Here is a 19,869-nt window from a genome sequence, read left to right as displayed (position 1 = left end):
TTGACAGAAACGTTCAAACTGGTTTCCCTGAAGGTTACCCCAAATGAATATAACAAATGAATTCCCCGTACACAGTTGCCATGGCAGCCAGTAATATATTGTTCCATGCCCAGGCCCTCTCAGAGCCAGGCAAAAGATTGGGACAAGAAGCTAAAGATGTATTGAGACCTGACCTCTTGTTTTAGCGCTTCTCTCTTAAGCTTTCACATATGTGCTTGTGCTCCTAGAGTGCATATGTGAAGTCAGGCACAGAGGTATGTCTGTTCAGAGGAGTGGGATCCAGAACAAATCAAGGTGGCCCTAATGAGCACGAGGCAACAGACCTATCCTAAGATACTAATTTCCTATATTGCCATTATTATGTCTTTCCCATTTTCAGTCTCACGGGGAATGAAGTTGTAGGGACTGACTCTTTTGCACCCAGATACACACATTTATTACTATTAATAAAAAAGAAAAAGGCAGGATTACAGTGTATACAGTGGTGCTCTTCCCAGATTCCTTCTTCAGAGCACATGCTGCCAGGAAGACTGCCTGCTCCCTGCTCCCTGCTCCCAGCTCCTGGCAGTACCACTCCCCAGGAACTTCCCCCAGCTACCTGGAACTGCTTCCACTTAGGTAACACCCCTCCCAAGGGAGCACCACAGCTGTGACTGGCTGATGCAGATATACAATTCAGGACCGCTCTGCCATAGCATCCCAGCTCTCCATCTCCCAGAAAATGGGCAGCAGCCTCTTGTGACTACATTACTATCCCTTGCCCAGTCTTGCCTTCCTCACTTCCACCCAGGTCCAGCTCCTGTAAGAACTCTCCAATAAACCTGCCACACGTGACACTCAGAGTCTGTTTGAAGGGAACCCAATCTAAGCTAAAGATTAATGAACGTGAATGGGCTAATCCAGACTTGCCAAGCCAAATAAACCTTGGGTTAGCAATTTTTGAAAATGAGTTGCAATGAATTGGAACATGTTTTCTGTGAAACGTTCCCAGTTTAAGGAAAAAAATAGCCTTTTCCAACTGCATTCCTGTATTCACTCTGGATGAGAAGAAATTATTAAACTTTTGAAGCAGAGAAACATGAACATTTTTAACAACCTACCTATAAGAACTGCAGAGGAGATAGTCACATCTGTAAGGTACTTGTGACACACAGGAGGGACCAACTCCTCACATGAGTATCTTACACTCTTTAGGCAACAATGCATCTGCTTGTCCCTGGTGCTCTGTTTAAAAGGATGGTTACCCAACGGGGCCTCTTACCTCCAGGACGAGCCAGAGCTGTCCTCCCACACAGGGATCCGCTTTGTAAAACATCCCATAAAATTTTACAACATTGGGATGATTCGGAAGAAACTGCAAAATGTTGTATTCTGCTTCAATCTCTTCATCCATATCCTATACAGGGTAAAAAATGCATGCTGGATTAAGTCTAACATCTGAGGAAGGGTACGGGTATTATATAATTTAATAAAGCATATTTACTCTGTATTTTTAACGTCATCATTACTGCATCTTGAAAATAGCTAACAATAGGCATTCACATCCAAATAAAAGCTTCTAATTATTACATCAATAAAATATCCTTATTATATCCTTTCTTCTTTAATAACACTATTAAAAATATCTATTTTTATTTTAAAATGTCTGAATTTTCAAAGTAGTTTAGGAGAAGTAGCTTGAAAGGACCCAACTCAGCTTAGGACAGACACCTTATAACCTCACTGTGCAAGACAGCTTCCCAGCATTACAAGGTGTTCAGTGCTCTGAAAGAAGATGAATGAATGCCACAAGTCTGGACCACCCTGCAACTTAGAAAAAGACTAGACTCTGTATAAGGGAGTGAGAAACATAACCCTTTCCAAGAAAATAACTTTTGAAGAACTCAGCGGGTCAAAACCAAAACGACAGTAAAATGGACAAGAAACAGAAATTCAAAGAATTTTTTAACTCCAAATGGAATCCCCTTCAAAATAAGCTGACAAATCATGACTCATTTTGAATTTCATGCCAAGTTTCATGAAAATCATAACTAAAACCAGGAAAGAAGTTGAAAGCTTAACATGTGTGAGTTATATTGTGGTTGAAATTTACTACCATTACTTACACTGATTGGATCCAAAATTTTTACTGCGGCCAGGCTCCCATCTCTCTTGTTGGTTACCTTGTAGACCTTGCCATATGTGCCTTTACCTATGGTCTCTATAATTTCCCAGGTATCGGTGGGATCTGGAAGTGATTCAAGTCCAAGCATTGTGGGGTTATAATGAAACAATCCATACAGATGTTTCCTGATGGGGAAAAAAGTTTGTTATGTGCAACAGATCACAGGATTGAGGGCAGTGGGCTTTCAAAACAAGAATATTCTTAAAAAAAAAAAAAAGGGATTTTATTTATTTGAGAGACAGAGATTGAGGAAGCATGAGCAGAGGAATGGACAGAGGGAAAGAGAAGCAGACTGCCCACTGAGCAAGGACCCCCACCCCCAATGTAGGGCTGGATCCAGAATCCTGAGATCATGACCTGAGCCGAAGTCAGAAGCTTAACCCACTAAGCCACCCAGGTGCCCATCAGAACAAGAATATTCTTATTTCTTAATTAGCAACATTATGGTACTTTTTTCTTTTTATTTTCCCCTTTTAAGTAGATTACAAAAAAAGTGTATGAAGCCTTCATAAGTAATGGGGGTAGAAGGTGGAGGAGTGGGCAACACGACTCTAATATACCTTTTAAAACAATGATTATAAATGATAAGATTATATAACCCCTACAGGAAGGAGCCAAAGGGCCAAAACAGTTGCTACTGGGGGAAGAGTCTGAAAGCTAAAGGTCTAAGATCTTCGTGCTCAGGTTCTGGTAACCATGAGTAGGCCTCCCTGATGGTCGCTGGACTCCAGTCTCCAACCTCCACATGCAAAGTCTAGGCTGCTAGGAAGGAGGATCTGGTGCCTCCACCAGGCATTAATCAATGTACAGCACCCACTGCTGACCAGGTTTTGGGTCCTGTGAGGATTAGTTAAGCTCAGACTCTGTCTATACAGGAATAGCCTAGTGTGGGAACCACACTGAGTACTTCACCAGGAGCTGCAAACTCACTTTGCCTATTTAATAAGAACACAGCCCTGTGGAGTTAACTACTTTAAGCGCCAGAAGGAAGCTTGATAGGCAAGTTAAGTCATCTAGGACTAATCCCATGAAAAAAGCCCCCTTAACTTCAGTTGCTCCCTAAAGGAGGGTCTCAAACCTGGTCTGTTTCTAATTGCAGGGGAGGGCCCAATCTGGCTTTAACAACAAGAGTCATGGCATCCAATCCCCACACAGTGGCCTGGTAGCCATCCACCGTGAGCACTTCTGCCTCATCCTGGACATCCCAATTTGCACTTCTAATTCTGATTATTTTCTATACTGCATCCTCCCAAGGTTCAGCCTTCTGACCTGGCACAAGAATCCAGTTTTCATCCCTACCCTTTACAACGGGGCATTTCAAAGATTATGAAAACCATCACCAAAACAAAATAAAATCCCAGTGAATATGGGGTTGATGCCGGAAAGACCTGTCTTTTCAGATCTCACCTGGCAGGCACACCAAGTTTCCAAAGGAGCCTACAATCAGCACCTTAAGAGCCCAGGCAAGGTTGACCCTGGGCTAAGGAACTGACCCCAAAAGACTGGCTGGACCCCAAACAACTCCTGCCTTTCATCTGGTCATTTCAAGATTCCGATAAATTCCTTTTCTCCTGGCCAGTGTTTTATAAAAAATCTTTCTTACCACATGTTTCACTATTTTTGCCATCTGTACAGTACCTATGCTATCAGTTATTAAATATGTTTAATATTTTTTACTGGATGATTACACTCGAGACAATAAAGAGTTATTCAAAAGTTCAGCCAGATGCTGCTGCCCGTGCTTGCACTTTCAAAACAAAAAGGCGGGGGGAGACAGATCATCAAATAATGGAAGGGAATTACAGACAAGCACAAAGTATTCCTTAACATCATCAGAAGACCAGAAAAAAATAAAAGAGCGGAAATAAATTTGTCTCTATGTGTTTCAGTGTTCTTTATTGTGAGAGTCCCAAAACCTCTCAACACCTTGAGAACTGTTCCAGGCCTAGCTTCTACAACAGCAAAAAGTTGGACCAGCTGGGAGTACTGGTCAAGGCCACACAGGCTCAGGGGGTACTGGGTAGTGAAATGTGCTTCCTGGAGAAAAGAATCTGGCCCATCAGCTAGATGGACTCACTTTACACTTGCCAGTGTAGTCTCTGTTCCCCCACGAGCTGGCACACTCACATTTGGGTTCGGTGTCCTGACAGTAGTGCTCAAGTCAAATTGTCTGCATGATCCTGGCCCTTCCCTGACCAACCCTGAGACGTGAACTGGCTACTCATCTCTCTGTACCTTGGTTTCTTCATCTGCATCATGGAACTGCTGCTATTAGTGATGCAACCCACTTCACAGAGTTGCTATTAGGATTTGGAGATGGAGAGAGAATAAAGTGAGCATTAATGAGAGCCCAGAGAGGCCAGTTGCCATCATAAAAGAATAGTACCCCGTTCTCCTTCAGAATAGGCAAGGCTTAATGGTTTCCTGTTTTGTTTTATCTCACTTTTAGCCATGAACTAAATGAGAACCAAATTAGTTTTACTCCAATCAGTTAATAGTTTCAGACAAACGGCTGGAATTTGGTATGTGCAAATGAAATTAAATCACAGAATGTGGCATCAGGAGAGGACCCTAGAGGCCACTGAATCAAATGGTTTTCTAATGATTTGGGGCCACAAAACCCTTTTGTTAAATTCAATCTCACTTAGGATGCTGATGTTGAAGCTGAAAGCAGCAGCACAGGTCTGGCTGAGGCAGGCTGGGGATCCCTGTGCCCCCATGGGAGACATGTAGGGTGACTAACCATCCTGGTTTACCTACGACTGCTTTAGCACTGAAAATCCTATGTCCTGGGAAGCCTTTCAGAACTCAGAAAACTGAGATAGTCTCTTAGTCTCTGAAGCCCCCTCAGAGCATTATTAGAGAAAAAAAAAAAACAATACTCTTCAAGCACCCCCACTCCACCCCCCCTTAGTCCCTGTTATATACTTAATTGTATCCCCCCCAAATTTATATGTTGAAGTCCTATAGTCCAACTATATTTGGAGATGTCTTTACAGATGTAATTAAGGAAAAATGAAGTCAGATGCAGAGCACTAATCCAATATGACTGGTATCCTTATAAGAGATTAGGACACAGACATACACAGAAAGAAGACCATGTGAAGACCTAGAGGGAAGATGGCTATACCCAAGCCAAGCAGAGAGACAGAAAGATCTTGCCAATACCTTTATCTCAGACTTCAGCCTCCAGAACTGTGAGGAAATTCTGTTGTTTGAGCCACCCAGTCTGGGGAATTTTGTTATAGCAGCCCTAGCAAACTAGTGCACTCTCATTTTACAGATGAAGAAAATAAAACCCAGATTGATGTCATGACTGTTTACAGGCAATGCAAGAATGGGAATCCAGGACTCCCTGGGCCTGATCCTGTGATCTCTGCCCCACAGAACAGAATGAAGGGAGTCAGCTGGTTAACAAAGGTCCTGTCTGACCAACTGCACCAAATATTTTAAAGCTCTGTGGTAGGATTACTCCCAATCACATGGAGCCTAAATGCCCCACAGATCTAATGGATGGCAATCTCTGCTCCCCATAGAACAAAAACAGAACTTATCTGGAGGAAGTCATCTACAGTTAGCACCAATGATGGTGAACAGAGGGAGGACGAGGTTCCACCGCCATGCCCATCACATCTGTCTGGGCATCCATAGATAGGGTTAAATAAATGTGCAACAGAACATTTGCACAATAACACAATTGCCCGTCCTTTTCTCTTTAAAATCAATACCTGACTCTATCAACTTTCTGACGATTGATTAAATAGTCCCAACAATGGCTGCTTATACAGCTCTATACATGTGGTGGTAATCTGCTCTCAGGGGGCAGCTGGACTAGCCCTGCTGAGAGCCAAAAAGCTGTTCCTGGTCAGAATGTTAACCTTGGGGGAGACCACACTTCTGCCTATGTCTGTGTCTGGGGCGTGACAGCCAGAGCTGGACCTCATGGAAATGGTCAAGAGTGCAGGGATGAACCTGACACCTCAGGACTGTGCAGAACCTCAGAAGTCCCTGCAGGGGCAACTGAGTTTCCTGCAAGTCCTGAAACAGGACCCCAGTCATTTATTTGGACTAGAAATAAAGGGGTAACTTCAGGAGGCTACAAAACTCGGGTTATACAGGCTACTGTCTTTGAAAGACAAACAGGACTAGTCTGTCTCAGCAGAAGAAAGTGATACAGTTCTCAGCACAGGGTAGGCTCGAGCAACTCACAAACCAATCAGAAATCCTATCCGCCTTCACATGTCTATGTGTGCAGTTGCTCTAAAACAAAGACTCGACGAATACTCTCTGGTTTTGCATTGTGTGAAAAGGGGTTATATCATAGTAAAGGAATATATTCCTATCTTTGTCACACATGATTAGCCAATTATCTAGGGGACAGCCAAACCTCTCATTATTTAAGCCAAGGGAGAGACAGATTCATTGATTTAGTAAGAGACTTTACCCTTATGGTAACACAGTCTCTTGGACGTTAAGAATAATTGTCCTTTTTCTTGTTTTGTTCTGTTGTGAGGAGGTAAACTTGCAGAGGTCAGAAGCCACATCCCCTTGTTGAGAATATCTTGTAGTTGAGAATATCTTTCTGTGGATGAGGACTAATGGACCAAACATGACTGCTGCTTGCAGTTAACATCAGGGACAGGGCTCACACCACCAGAGAGCAGCTCAGTTCTGGATCCCTCTTCCCACCAGAAGTGGGGGCTTGCCCAGGTTACACACCACACTGCAGTGAGGAGTTTCCCATACAGCCGTAAAGTAAATAGCTCAGTGGCTGCTCTACCTTATCAGAACTGAATGTTTAGACTTCCTCAGGAGTTTGGGTTTCAATCATCAGCAAAGTACTTTAAAAAATAAGCTATGGAATATTCCATAGTTAGTTTTTGTCAAACATGATTCCACAGATTTCTAGTTCCATACATATACACAAAGTCAGGCATTAGGCTTCCTAAAGGAAGAACGTCCCGCTACCTAAGAAATGGTATTGCCAAAAAAATTAAACCCGAATCTCATCAAGCTTCTTAATTACCAATTTACATGAATAAAAAAGGGCAGGATAGTCACATAATAGTACATAGAACTGTCAGTCACTATGTTGTACCTCTGAAACTAAGGTAACATTGTGTGTCAACTATATTTCAATAAAAAAGGCAGAGCCCATGTTAAATAATATAGTCTGTGTACAATAAGCAAAATCCAGACTTAAATCTCTCCAAGAAACTCTCCAAGACAAATGATCCAATATTCTCCAAAAATAATTTGCAAATGAAAATAAATTGAGAAGGATAACCTCAGGATTAAAAGAGGCTTATAATACATATCAACTGTGAAATAAAATGTGGATTCACTAAAAACCCCACTAAATTATAACATTTATAAGATACTCAGATCACCAATTAGTTATTTAATGATTATTAAGGAAGGAATTTTTAATTTTGTTTTAGTTGTTATAATTGTATTTGCAGGATTTTTTTTAAAGATTTTATTTATTTATTTGACAGACAGAGATCACAAGCAGGCAAAGAGGCAGGCAGAGAGGAAGCAGAGAGTCCAATGCGGGGCTCGATCCCAGGACCCTGAGATCATGACCCAAGCCGAAAGCAGAGGCTTCACCCACTGATCCACCCAGGCACCCCTATGGCTATCTTTTCAAAAAGGTTCCATATCAGACTGCTTGGGTGGCTCAGTCAGTTAGGCATCTGCCTTCTGCTCAGGTCATCATCCTGGGTCCTAGGATTAAGCCCCACTGGGCTCCCAGCTCAGTAAGTAGTCTGCTTCTCCTTCTCCCTCGTGCCCTCTCTCCTTTCTGTCTCTTTCTATCAAATAAATAAAATCTTAAAAAAAAAAAAAGATTCCTTACGTTTTAGCAGTACTCACTGAAATATTTACAGGTGTAACATATGAGGAAAAAATAAGAAGGGGTATACATGACAAAACATTGGCCATGAGTGGTAATTACTGAAGCTGAGTACATGGCAGGGGCGGGGGTGGAGTTCATGGTTATATTCCGTTAACTTTCCTATGTTTTTCAATTTCTATAATAAAGTTTTTAAAATTCAGTTTAACTAATGTATGTAAGAGTACATTCTGGAATTTATACAGCTGGTCAACCCTACCTCCCTGAACAGTTTCCCCACCACCACCCTTGATAATATTCTAAAAAGTCTCAAAGTCCCATGTAGACTAGCACTTCATCCATGTAAGAAACAATAAACCTTTAACCAACAAAAACATACCCCAGAATTTGGCACTAAAGCACCAACACTCAGACTGTCAGAAAGTCACCTTCTCATTCCCCCTTTCACTGACCGAGGCATGGTCAGTGCCCCTCTGTGGCTGATGTCCCAGCCCAAACTGCCATTAAATACAGAACCATAGTTAGGAGTAACTAATGAACCGCTGAGCAGCACAGGAAAATCAATAGGCAGAAGAAGCAAGTGACCTTCTTCTGTCCGTCCAACTCCTGCTCTTTTTTTCTGAAGGAAAAAAAAGGAAGGAACATCAATTTCAGACACTGAAATGAACAAGAAGACTCATCACCACAAAGATCTATAAACCTTTCCATCATGTCCCTGAAAAAGAAACTGCCCGATGGCATGAAGTTGAATTTGCCCAAGGCTAAAAACACAGTCACATAAAAGAAGAGAGAAATGCGTACTAACTAGCTGTGTGGGTGGCCCTGTGCAGCTGATGAAAGGCTTAGAAAGAAAATGAAGAATAGTCTAAGGTGAGCTTTGACTCTGGCAATAAAAGGAACTGATGGAACAAATTTCACATGATGCCCTTAAAACTGATGTGTTTACTGAAGAAGGGGGGAAAAAAACTAATCCAAAGGAGGAAAATGCTCTTGATAAATTCCTTGTTCATTCACCTGTATCTTTTCAGAGGCTCTAAGAGCTGGCATCAAAATGGGGTCAAAAACAAATAGATGATCTCAATTCTTCCAGTGTTGAAGTGAACACTAAACATCCTCATTCTGAAGTGTGGCCATTTCTTCCAAGGCCTTGGTTTTTTCCTTGTGCTTTACTTGTCACTTCTTTGATTAATCCAAAACTAGACCTCGTAATTCCAAGGTGGTTGTACACTATCTCCCCTTCTTTCAATAATAGGTCACACATTAGACAAAATTACCATAAAATTTAGTCCTGTGCATCAGTAGTTTCTAAATGCTCATTGTATGCAACCCCTGATTAGGTTCTACAACAAATATAGGTAAGAGTAACAAACTCAACTCTGCTTTTGAGGTTCTAAACTTGTTTAGAAAACCTTTATGACTTCTGGAGCAAAATGGAGAAATGAAGTCAGGTACTGACTTTCCTTAAAGCTAAGTGCATGAACAATGTTAACAAGAAAAAGCTGAAATCCAGCAAACAAAATAAAAACATATTAGCAGCAACTAAATAAAAGAAATGACAAAATATCATGCCATTATCTTTGAAAAGCAGCATTCAGGGAAAGTGAGTGAGAGATAGAAAATCCCACAGTCACTGCTGTGCTCAACCATGCTTTTCTTCTCCCAGAAGTGTGGTAGGTTTTGGAGATGGTGAGTAGATAGAATGCTAAAAAGCCTTAGCAACACTCCTTATCTAAAAAGAAGTAATCAGAGAGGGAGAATTAACAGCAGGGAAATGAATCAAGGCTCATTCACTTATATATGCAATAAGAATTTATTAAGAAACTCTTGCATAATCACTGAAAACTAGGCTCCGTGGGTCATTAAAAGGAAGTAGAAGAAATAACCAGGTTCTATTCGAAAACAAACTGCATTTCCGGAGATATGCAGGAAAGATGCCTCCTGCCAGGTGAGATGACCCTAGCTCAGCACTTGAAACAATATTTCAGAAAGAAGAGCAAAACCAGTATCCATCAACCATGACTGCACCTAATGCCTAATACCTCTATATCAGGGAACACAATGAATAGGTCTTAGAGAGACAGACATTTCCTGATATAGTTACTGAATATCACAGCAGAGAGAGAATTTTTCAGTTCCCCCAAAATAAAACAAAAAACAACAAAACAAAACAAACTCTCAGGCACTCGATATTTAACACAAAAAAATACATAATCTATGTGTACAAAGTTCTGAAGGAGAAAAAGGTTTGAACAAGTATTTTTACGTTTAGCCAGATTGCTGTTCAAGTATAAAGACAACAGACATTTTCAGACTCAATAACTCAATGACTCTGTGAGTCTTACTTGGAAAAAAAAAAAAAAAAAAAAAGACTTGAGCCCCAAATCCAGAAAAACAAGAGATAAATGTGGAGCTCTAGTAAAAAGTCTGATAGGGAGAACTGAACCTAGACACATTTAGAAATTAGGTTAAACGACAGTATGAAGTACATTTATTTCTTACTTGCCATGTTACACATTTCAACAATAAAAAGCAATAATAAACCCAATTCAACAGATTGGGGAGAGGCAGAAGAAAAAATAAAGGTAGAATTTCCTAACATTTCTTTACTTATAAAGATGTTAAATCAAGAAATTGAGATTTAAGTATTTGAAATTATTAAAGTTAACCACGTAAAATAATATCAGCAAAAATAAGGACAAAGTGTATGTGATAATTTTCTTATCCATCTCAGTAAGTAGTCAACAGATAATTGATGAATTGATAAGGAGAGGTTAAAACCACTATGTAAATTTATAAAAGAAATCTCTAAAACACAAAAAAATAGGCTACAAATTTTCAACATTATTATGAAAAAGTACACTTATTCACATTTGACACATACATACACCATAGAGAGAAAAGACAATCCATAGGGTAAGGGGTGAGTTTGGGGTAGGGATGAAGGAATCATTTAAAACAGAAATATGGGGCTCCTGAGTGGCTCAGTTGTTGAGTGTCTGCCTTCAGCTCACGTCAGGATCCTAGGCTTTGTGCTCAGCAGGGAGCCTGCTTGTCCCTTTCTCCTGGACCGCCCCCCACCACCATCATGTGTGCCCTGTCTCTCTCTCTCTCTCTCTCTCTCGTAAATAAATAAAATCCTTTAAAAAAATAAAATAAAAACAGAAAATATAATGTAAATTTAAAAGTATTCATCTTATAATAAATATGTTTCTTAATGAGGCCGAAATATAGAACAAAACAAACTGTAGAGATCCACATCTAAAATAAACTCTCCAAGAGACTCTCTATAACTCAGAAAGTTTAAAAGTAAAAAAGACATCAAAGATAAACCAGGAAAATGGTAAGGGAAAAGAAAAAAATTCATAATCTTAATATCAGAAAGGAATCACTAAAGTTTAAGTCAATAATGTACTTACACATGTTATAAATCACCACCAAAAACAAAGTGATGAAATTCATTAAAAAAAAAACCCTAGAAGAAACCAACAAAAGACAATAATAGTAATAGACATGGTTAACCATGACAGAACAAGAAGACAAAGTAATAAGAAATATACACAATACAGTCAATATGGCTAACCCATCAGATATATATCATATATATCTATAACTACATAGATATCTACATATATATATATCTATAACAACATAGTTATAGATATATCTAACATAAAACTTATTTTCAAGTACTTTTTAATTTTAAATTTAATTTTAATCAGAGAAGGAAACGTAGATTCATCATATTAACAGACTTAAAAAGAAAATCCATATGATCACCTCAACACATCCAGAAAAAGCAATTGACAAAATTCAACATACATTCAGGATTTTTTAAAAAATGCTCAGCAAAGCAGAAATAAACATGTACATCTTCAACTTAATAAAGGCATCTAAAAAAACTCAGAGCTCCCATCACGTCTAATGGTGAAAAACTGAAGGCTTTCACCCTAAGATCAAGAACAAGGCAAGGATGTCTGCTCTCATCACCTCTGTTTAACACTGCAGGGAAACCAGTGCAATAAGGCAAGAAAAAGAAATTAAAAGCATCTACATTGGAGATTAGAAAGGAAGAAACAAATGGACTTTATTTGCAGATGACATGTTCATCTACATAAAAAATCTGAAAACATTTATAATAAGGCTACTAGAATTAGTGAATTTATCAAAATTATAAAATACAAGGTCAATATTAACATCAATAATATTTCTGTATTACTATAAAGGAAAACTTTTCAACAAAAAATGCTGAGACAATTATATAGCCATATACCAAAAGAGAAGAGGAACCTCTACCTTTTTCTCTCATATACAAAAATTAACTTTAACTGAGCATAGAACAAATGTAAAAATTTAAACTTCTACTAGATAAATATACAAGGATGTTTATTGTAGCATTGTTTCTAATAGAAAACCAGATACAAACTTAAGCTCCATCATTTAAAAAAAATCATGTGATAAACCATACTAATTACATAAAAATGAAATACTATCCAAACACATGTGACCATTTAAAAGAAAGAAAATAAATTTTGTGTCAATTAATATGGAAAAAATAACAAAATAAAAAATTGTAGTTTTTAAAAATTATTGAACATCATGTAAAGATAACTTCTGTGTAAATAAAAAGAATATTTACATGTATAACTATTTTATGTGTATGTTTATGTGTATCTATATATCTGTACCTTTACATACATATTTTCCAGAAAGCTACAAAAAAACCTCTTGAACTTTAGGAAGAGGTACCAGGAGTCAGAGAAATTAGAAAAGGTAAAGATTAATATAATTTTTAGAAAATTAGGCCTTTCTATACTATTCATTCTTTTTTGGAGGGGGGCTAGTGCATATATTATTTTATTTTAAAAGCTAAACCATTTTTTTAAGCAAATAAGAACTCTCTATAGAGGAGATCATTCTGGCCCAGATGCCTGCTGAAGTCATGGGAGAAGAGAAACCATGTGAAGCTGTAGAAGCCCATCTGAGAAGCAGAGGAAAACAGAGAAGGAAGAAACCAAAAGGACCATGCTAAAAAGAGGACTGGGAAGGGGGTTCACTACCAATTCTAAATGCAGGCACTCTGAGGCCTGCTAAGCTTTGTCTGTCCTTATACATACATGAAATTTCCTACTGCATTCTTCTAAGAAGCTGCTTCTTCTCACAAGCAAATTTACATCCCTCACAAGCTAGTTTTAATTTCTAACAACCCCAAAGGAGCCTGGCCTGTACCCTTTTTGAATACCTTGCTTTATTCCACAGTGGAGGTGCTGCCTTACCTTGCTGAAAATGAAGCAATCTGAAGCATGTACCCTGTGAACTCCTGCAGTCAGTCAGGCCTAGAAAGTATGATTTAAATAGAAACTTGTCCAACAACATTTTCTACTTGTGAGAAAATTTATGAAAAAGATTTCCATCTCTGCATATGTTATTCAGAATATTTTGTCTAAATGTTATGGTAAGCTCTGTATGAATTACAAATCATAGAGGAATGCTTTTAAACCCAGAGAATAATTTTTAAAAAGAAATCAGAAAAGTAAACAGTGAAAGTTTAGAGGAAGGGGAAAGTTACACAAATATCAAATATAATAAACACCCAGAGACACCTCAAAAAAGATAGCACCATATAAGCATGAACACACTACAGTATAATTCCAAACTAACATATAAGCAAGTACGTGATAAAATTGTAAAGGTTGGTAAGAGATTAGAGCCATTTTCAGGAACTGCCTTCTTAACAAACAGAACCTACCTGTACAAGGCTACATAGACCATTCAAGTACAGCTTAGATGCTATCTCTTCTAGGAGGCCTTTCCTAATCTTCCCATTAGTGGTGACCTTTCCTTTATGGTCTCACCGTATCAATACTCTTTTCTAGCAGTTACCACAATGCCTGACGTTTACAGATGACATGTTGGTCTTCTCCAAGTGGTCTCCTAGAGAACAGGGGTCATGCCTTCATAATTTTTTATGCCTCATAGGCAAATATCCATTGTATAATAAGTGCTCAATAAATTGTTGAATATAAGATTAAAAATCAGAACTTTAAGAACCAATAAAGTTTACCTAATTAAAAAAACAACACCTGTAGTTTCATAGAGCACTAAGAAAATGAGGAAAAATAAATGAAGAAAAATACGACAACGACACTCAAAATTCCACCATCCCAACTCATCACCACTCTTAACTATAAGTATCATTGCAGATAAACACACAAAATCATTGATTCATTCATGTCACAACCTTGTTTAAACAAGTAACCTGTGATGACTTCAATGATAAATTCATTGTAGTCTAAATTCTTCAGTCAGATATTTAAGACCTCAGCAACCGAAATGCAGCCTTCCATTCCTGTCTTAAATCTCCTTTCATTTCTCTGTATCAGGCTTATGATGATTTTCAACCAAACCCCCTGTCATTTCCTGAATCATCCTTGGATGTAATTTTGCCCAAATGAAATTTTTCCCAAATGATTTCTACCATCAGTGTGTTCATTCCACCATATCCATTAATCACAAATCCTACCAGCCCTTCAAGAGCCAGCTCATGTTCCCTTATCCCTCCATGAATAGGCAGCTCCTTTTCCTCTGAAACTCTATAGTGCTCCTATATGATAAGCTGGTCTGTGGTGTCATTTTGTGAATAAACCTCAACTGCCAAATGAGGTCCCAAGCACCATAAAGGCAGAGACTGTCTAATTCATATGAATCCCCTCTGCATTTACATTGGCTGTCACTCAACGAGCACTTGTGAAACAAAGGAAGAGACTGAGTATAGTTAAAGAGGGAGTGCTGAATGTTGGAGTCTCAAAGCAATAACTTCAGCTGATCCTTGAAGAAAGTATACACCTTAGATTAGCGGAGTGGGGATTGTGTGAAAGACATTTAAAAAAAAAAAATGGAGACATTTTGGGCATTTCAATAAGAAAGCCCATCATTGTGCAGGGCTATTCCATGTATTTCAGAATTGTGTGTCCCAGCTCATTATGTACCAGCCACTTTCTATTGTGACAACCAAAAACATCCCCCAGCACTGCTTCCAGGTAAGAAGGATAAATTGAAGGCACTACAGAGGGGCCATGGGTATCTGGAGAGGGAATTCATGAGTCCTGACCGTATCGGGCTGGAGCAAAAGAGGTGAGAAGAACACCCAGCACCATCCACCTTTGAACTTCTCATGTTGCTATGGAGGAAGTAAGTCAACTGACAATGACTCCTTTTCATCTCTTTCCCAAGAGCTTCATTCATGCACATACTGAGTGAGAAGCAGTGAAAATTAAGGTAAAGAATATGGTCTCTAGTCCCATGCTAGGACTGATCAAGTCCTAGCTTTTATACTTACTAGCTATGTTGGCAAGGGAAGAAATGTTCAACCCTTCTGTGCCTTGATCTCCTCATCCATAAACTGGAAATAATTAAAGTACTCACCACTTAAAGTTGTGTGGTAGTCCCAGCAAATAAGAAGCACAAAATATATCATTTATTTTTACATTTTGGAAAAATCTGCTAGCTGGAAAAGAGAAATATCACTACTAGATACTCTTTTTACAACCTATAAAACCTCGATTGTAGGGAACATTTACTGAGTAAGTACTGGACATTGGACACTACACCAGATGGCATAGCTCCATGAGGCAATACCTACTACTATTCCTATTTTACAGATAAGAAAACTGATACACTGAGAGCTTAAGGAAGTTAAGATGAGAGCCAGGATTTAAATCTTTTTGTTTACCCCACTCTGCCTCATTGCTTTAATAAGTATTGAATGAGCATTTGCTACTTATCTGGCATATTTCCAGGTGTTGAAGATACAACAATGATCAAAATAGACCAAAACCACACCTTCATGGAGCTTATATTCTAGTTGGGGGAGAAAGAAAATCAACAAAATAAATAATATATATAGAGAGAGATTATATATATATTTATATACAATATATATTATATATGCTTATATATAATATATTATATATATTTATATATAAATAATAAATAAATAAATAATATATAGATGATAGGTAGCTATCAACTTCTATGAGAAAAATAAAGTAGAAAAGGTGACTAGAAAGTCAGAGTGGGTGGTAGGCAAGGTGGTAGCAGGACCAGGAAATATTCACTGAGCAGGATACATTTAAGAAACGACAGGAAAAAGATGGAAGAGTAAAATCTGGGGGGAAACTGTTCCAGATACAGAATACAGTAAGCACAAAGGCCCTGAGGCAGGAGTTTACTTAGCATATTCGAGGAATAGAAAGAAGCCAGTTGTGGCTGCACTGGAATAACCAAGGGAGAGAAATAGATGGTGGAATCAGAGAGATATGGGACAGGGAGGAGCAGATAAATCACATAGGTCTTTATCAGCCTCTGTAAGTTAAAGACCTGGCTTTTATTTAAACAGATCAAAAGCCATTGGTGGAATCTGAACAGTAGGGACATGATCTAATTTATATTAGGTTACTTTGGTGGCTATGCAGATAGTAGACTGAAGGAGGTGTCACTTGAAGATCCCTTAAGAGCAGTCCAAGTTATTATGAGCAGAAAAAAAAGGAGCAACGCCTTCTTCAGTTCCAGCAGGTGTGATCACAATGGATTTTTTTTTTTTTTTTCCCCAAGCAAAGTGCTTGGGAAGCCTCTTTCCACCCTATCTATGATGTCTTGTTGAATACATCAGTGGTAGGGAACCTCATTCAATTACACAGCCACTGGGAGCCTTTCTAAAACAGGCTATCAAGTACATCCTCAGTGGCTGTCTAGAAATCCCTGCATTCTCACTCATCACTCCTCAGTGTTACCTTTTAGAACATGAACTTGAGCAAAGAACTGGTTGTCCGTGCTTAGTACAAAGCTGGTCTACTATAGTTGAGACATTTAGAACACGGTCAAGTGGTAAAAGTACAAAGTCCAAAGAGAGCTAGGCTTAAGCTTAGCGGGACATTCCACGAAATGCATACTTGAGTACCCACTCTGAGCAAGCCATTGAAAGACTTTAAAATGAATCAGACTCAGTCCTGACCTAGCATATGGTTCATACAGTGAAAGGATACAGCTTAAATGCAAGTTACTATACAGCAATAAGTATACACTATGGACTGCAGACTATACACTATAGTTAGTGTATAGTCTAACTATAAGGAGGGGGACCGTCCATCCAGCTGGGAGGATCTGGGGATGGCATCTGACTCAGGCCTTAAGAGGAACTGGAGCTGGATACACAAAGATGAGTAGGCTAGCTGGGCAGATGGAGCAAAAGTAAAGAATGGAAAATGGGGGACTTAAGATGGGAACCATGGTTGGGAGAGTTTGGGAGGACCCAGGCACACCCATAAGAATCCCTTAGCAACTTATTTAAAATGCATATTCTGAGCTCACTCCCAGCAATTCTGAGTCAATAGTGGGTGGAAGAATCTGTATTTTTATCAAGAACCCTCAAGTAATTCTAAAGTTTACCACTCAACTCCACACCTACTTTGAGAAACAATGGTGGAGATGAGGCAAAACCATCCCATGTAATCTCCCCTATTATTCTCTCTCAGATAATCCTGTTTATTTCCTCTAAGCATTAATTGCTACAGATACTATTTTCGCATCTACTTATTTATTTACAATTGATTTACTCCATAGAGTATGAGCAATGACTTTTCACCTTGGAACATAAGATTTCACCACAGAAAACTAAAATTATTTTTCTAAGTAAAAATAAGGATTCTACAGAATGTGTTCTATTTAAAATGCTGTTTCAGCTACCGTGGTTTTTGTAAAGTACAAGTGTTTCCACAAATGAGATGCATTTTTAGGCAGGTAAATGAGACTTTTTTACTGATAGGTATCACCCCAAAATTCATATTCTGAAACCCTAATCCTCAATATGCTGGTATTTGAAGGTGAGGCCTTTGGGAGGTCATTAGGTCATGGGGGCGAAGACTTCAGGAATGGGCTTCCTACCTTTATAAGGAGACACTAGAGAGAACGCTCTGTCCCTACCATGTGAGGACAAAGTAAACCAGTAAGTGGGCTCTCAAAAGAACTCAACTGTTCTGGTACCTTGATCTGGATTTCGCAGCCTCCAGAATGATGAGAAATAAATTTCTGTTGTTTAAGCCACCCCATCTATGGTATTCTATTGTAGCACACCAAACTGATTAAGAGAGTCAACAAGCTACACCATGGATCAAAATGGAAAACTATATGATCCAATCACTGAAGGCTATATATGGATGGGAAGAAAATCTTTCAAATTTACAAGATTTTTTTACTAACAAGTTCCAAATTATTTCACCTGTATGTAAGTAATTAATCAGCACTCCTGTGGACAATCAATAAATCCTGTCAGCTCTGCTCTAAATACAAATTCCTGAATATGGGTACCTGCCACAACCACCACCACTGCCCCACAATCAGAGCCACCGCAAGCCACCAAGGAGCCTTTTGAGCAAATGAGAAAAAAGACCCCTCGCCAGCTCAGCCAGACCCCTCCGCCAGGGAACCAAGCACAGCACAGCCACCTCCTCTAGGCGACCAGGCCATTCTCATCCCCCTTGGCCCACAATCTCGGGCTCCCTTCGGGTCCTCGACTTCAGTTCTCACCTCCTGCAATACCCCACCCCCGGCCCTCCCCCAGTCTGCTGTCCATGCAGCTATGAGTGCCGTCTTTTCCACAGTTGTGTAAAATGCCACTGCAGCTAGCACAGGATCCAGCCTTCTCCCAGCGCGACCGAGAAACCCCTCTCTCCCTTTCGGGCCGCGCCTTCTGCGGGTCACTCGCCACCGCCATCTTGCTGTCCACGCAGCACGAGGCATTCCCTGCCACCTCGGGGCTGTTTGGTCACCCTTGCTGTTCCCGGGCGGAAAACCTCTGCCTGCTCCCTCCCGCCCTGCAGTTCGGCAACCTCCTTCGCACCATTCACAGCTCCATTTGTTTACCTCAGCCTCTGAGGAATCTTCTGGAACCACCTTACTCACCGTGGACCCTGAGGCCGGTGGGCGGGAGTGTGTGGGATGGGCTGGGGTCCCGCGAGGCGTCCCCAGCAGCCGTCCATAGGCTGCAGTTGGGACAGGAGTGAGGAAGGGCGCCGCCTGAAGAGGGAGGTGAGCTCTGTGAGGGGCTCTTCCGGCAGCGTCCCAAGCTGCAGCAGAGAAAGTCTAAAGTTGGTTTGTGTGGGGCTTCTCGGCTATTGACTCTTACGTTGGACCTCCATTTGGGCAGGTGGCCCTGATGGGGCGAGGGAGCAGGGAGAAGCGCTACGGGAGCACCCCCACCATGACGAGGGAGGCCCGGAAGCAGGAGCAAGGCTAAGAGGAAGGTCTCCCTTCTCCTCACTGCGCGTGCTCGCGAAGGGAACCAAGTCTGGGGCTGCGGACAGAGCCGGTAACCGCACGGTACCAGGCTAATTCCAGAGCAAGAAAAGCAAGGGACTGCACTGAATTGGAAAGCAGGACACCTGGCCTGCAGCGGCAGGCTTTATCTTTCTGGGATCCTGACAAATATCTTAAGTCTCTTCATCTCTTTGTGCCTCTGTTTCCTCTTCTAAAGAATGAGGTGGTTGAACGAAAATCACTGTTTCTCAAAGTTCCTGCAGGCACTGCCCACTGTAGTTGCTCGCACCCAGGCCTGCTGACACCGAATCTTAGGCAGGGTGGGAACTGGCATTTTACAGGGCACCCAAGGTGATCCCAATGATCTCTAAGTTCCCTTCTCTAACGTTCTATGAATTTTAAACCTTAAACCTATACAAATATTGGGGGTGGGGGTGGAGAGTCATGGCATAATTGAATTTATTTACTATCATTCAAATTGCCATGTTACCAAATCACAAATCAGTCACGATGTTGCACTCACTTAGGAAAAATACACAAC

General features: G+C 40.1%; 1 protein-coding gene across 1 annotated transcript in view; it reads right to left on the bottom strand.

The window, feature by feature from the left end:
- Positions 1-19,263, bottom strand: part of LOC116597751 (myosin-IIIb-like) — a 52,428-nt gene extending 33,165 nt beyond the window's left edge. Inside the window, exons 1-3 of the mRNA XM_032355908.1 lie at positions 18,975-19,263; positions 2,106-2,289; positions 1,262-1,396 (exon numbers count right to left, since the gene is read on the bottom strand). Of these exons, the coding sequence (XP_032211799.1) occupies positions 1,262-1,396; positions 2,106-2,289; positions 18,975-19,051 (396 nt within the window). The 5' untranslated portion in view covers positions 19,052-19,263. The remainder of the gene's footprint in view (positions 1-1,261; positions 1,397-2,105; positions 2,290-18,974) is intronic.
- Positions 19,264-19,869: the final 606 nt, after the last annotated feature.

This window comes from Mustela erminea, chromosome 8 (genome assembly GCF_009829155.1).
Source record: "Mustela erminea isolate mMusErm1 chromosome 8, mMusErm1.Pri, whole genome shotgun sequence".
In the NCBI taxonomy this organism is placed as follows: Eukaryota; Metazoa; Chordata; class Mammalia; order Carnivora; family Mustelidae; genus Mustela; species Mustela erminea.
The sequence above is the reverse complement of the archived record's forward strand: the minus strand, read 5'-3'. Positions and strand labels throughout refer to the sequence as shown.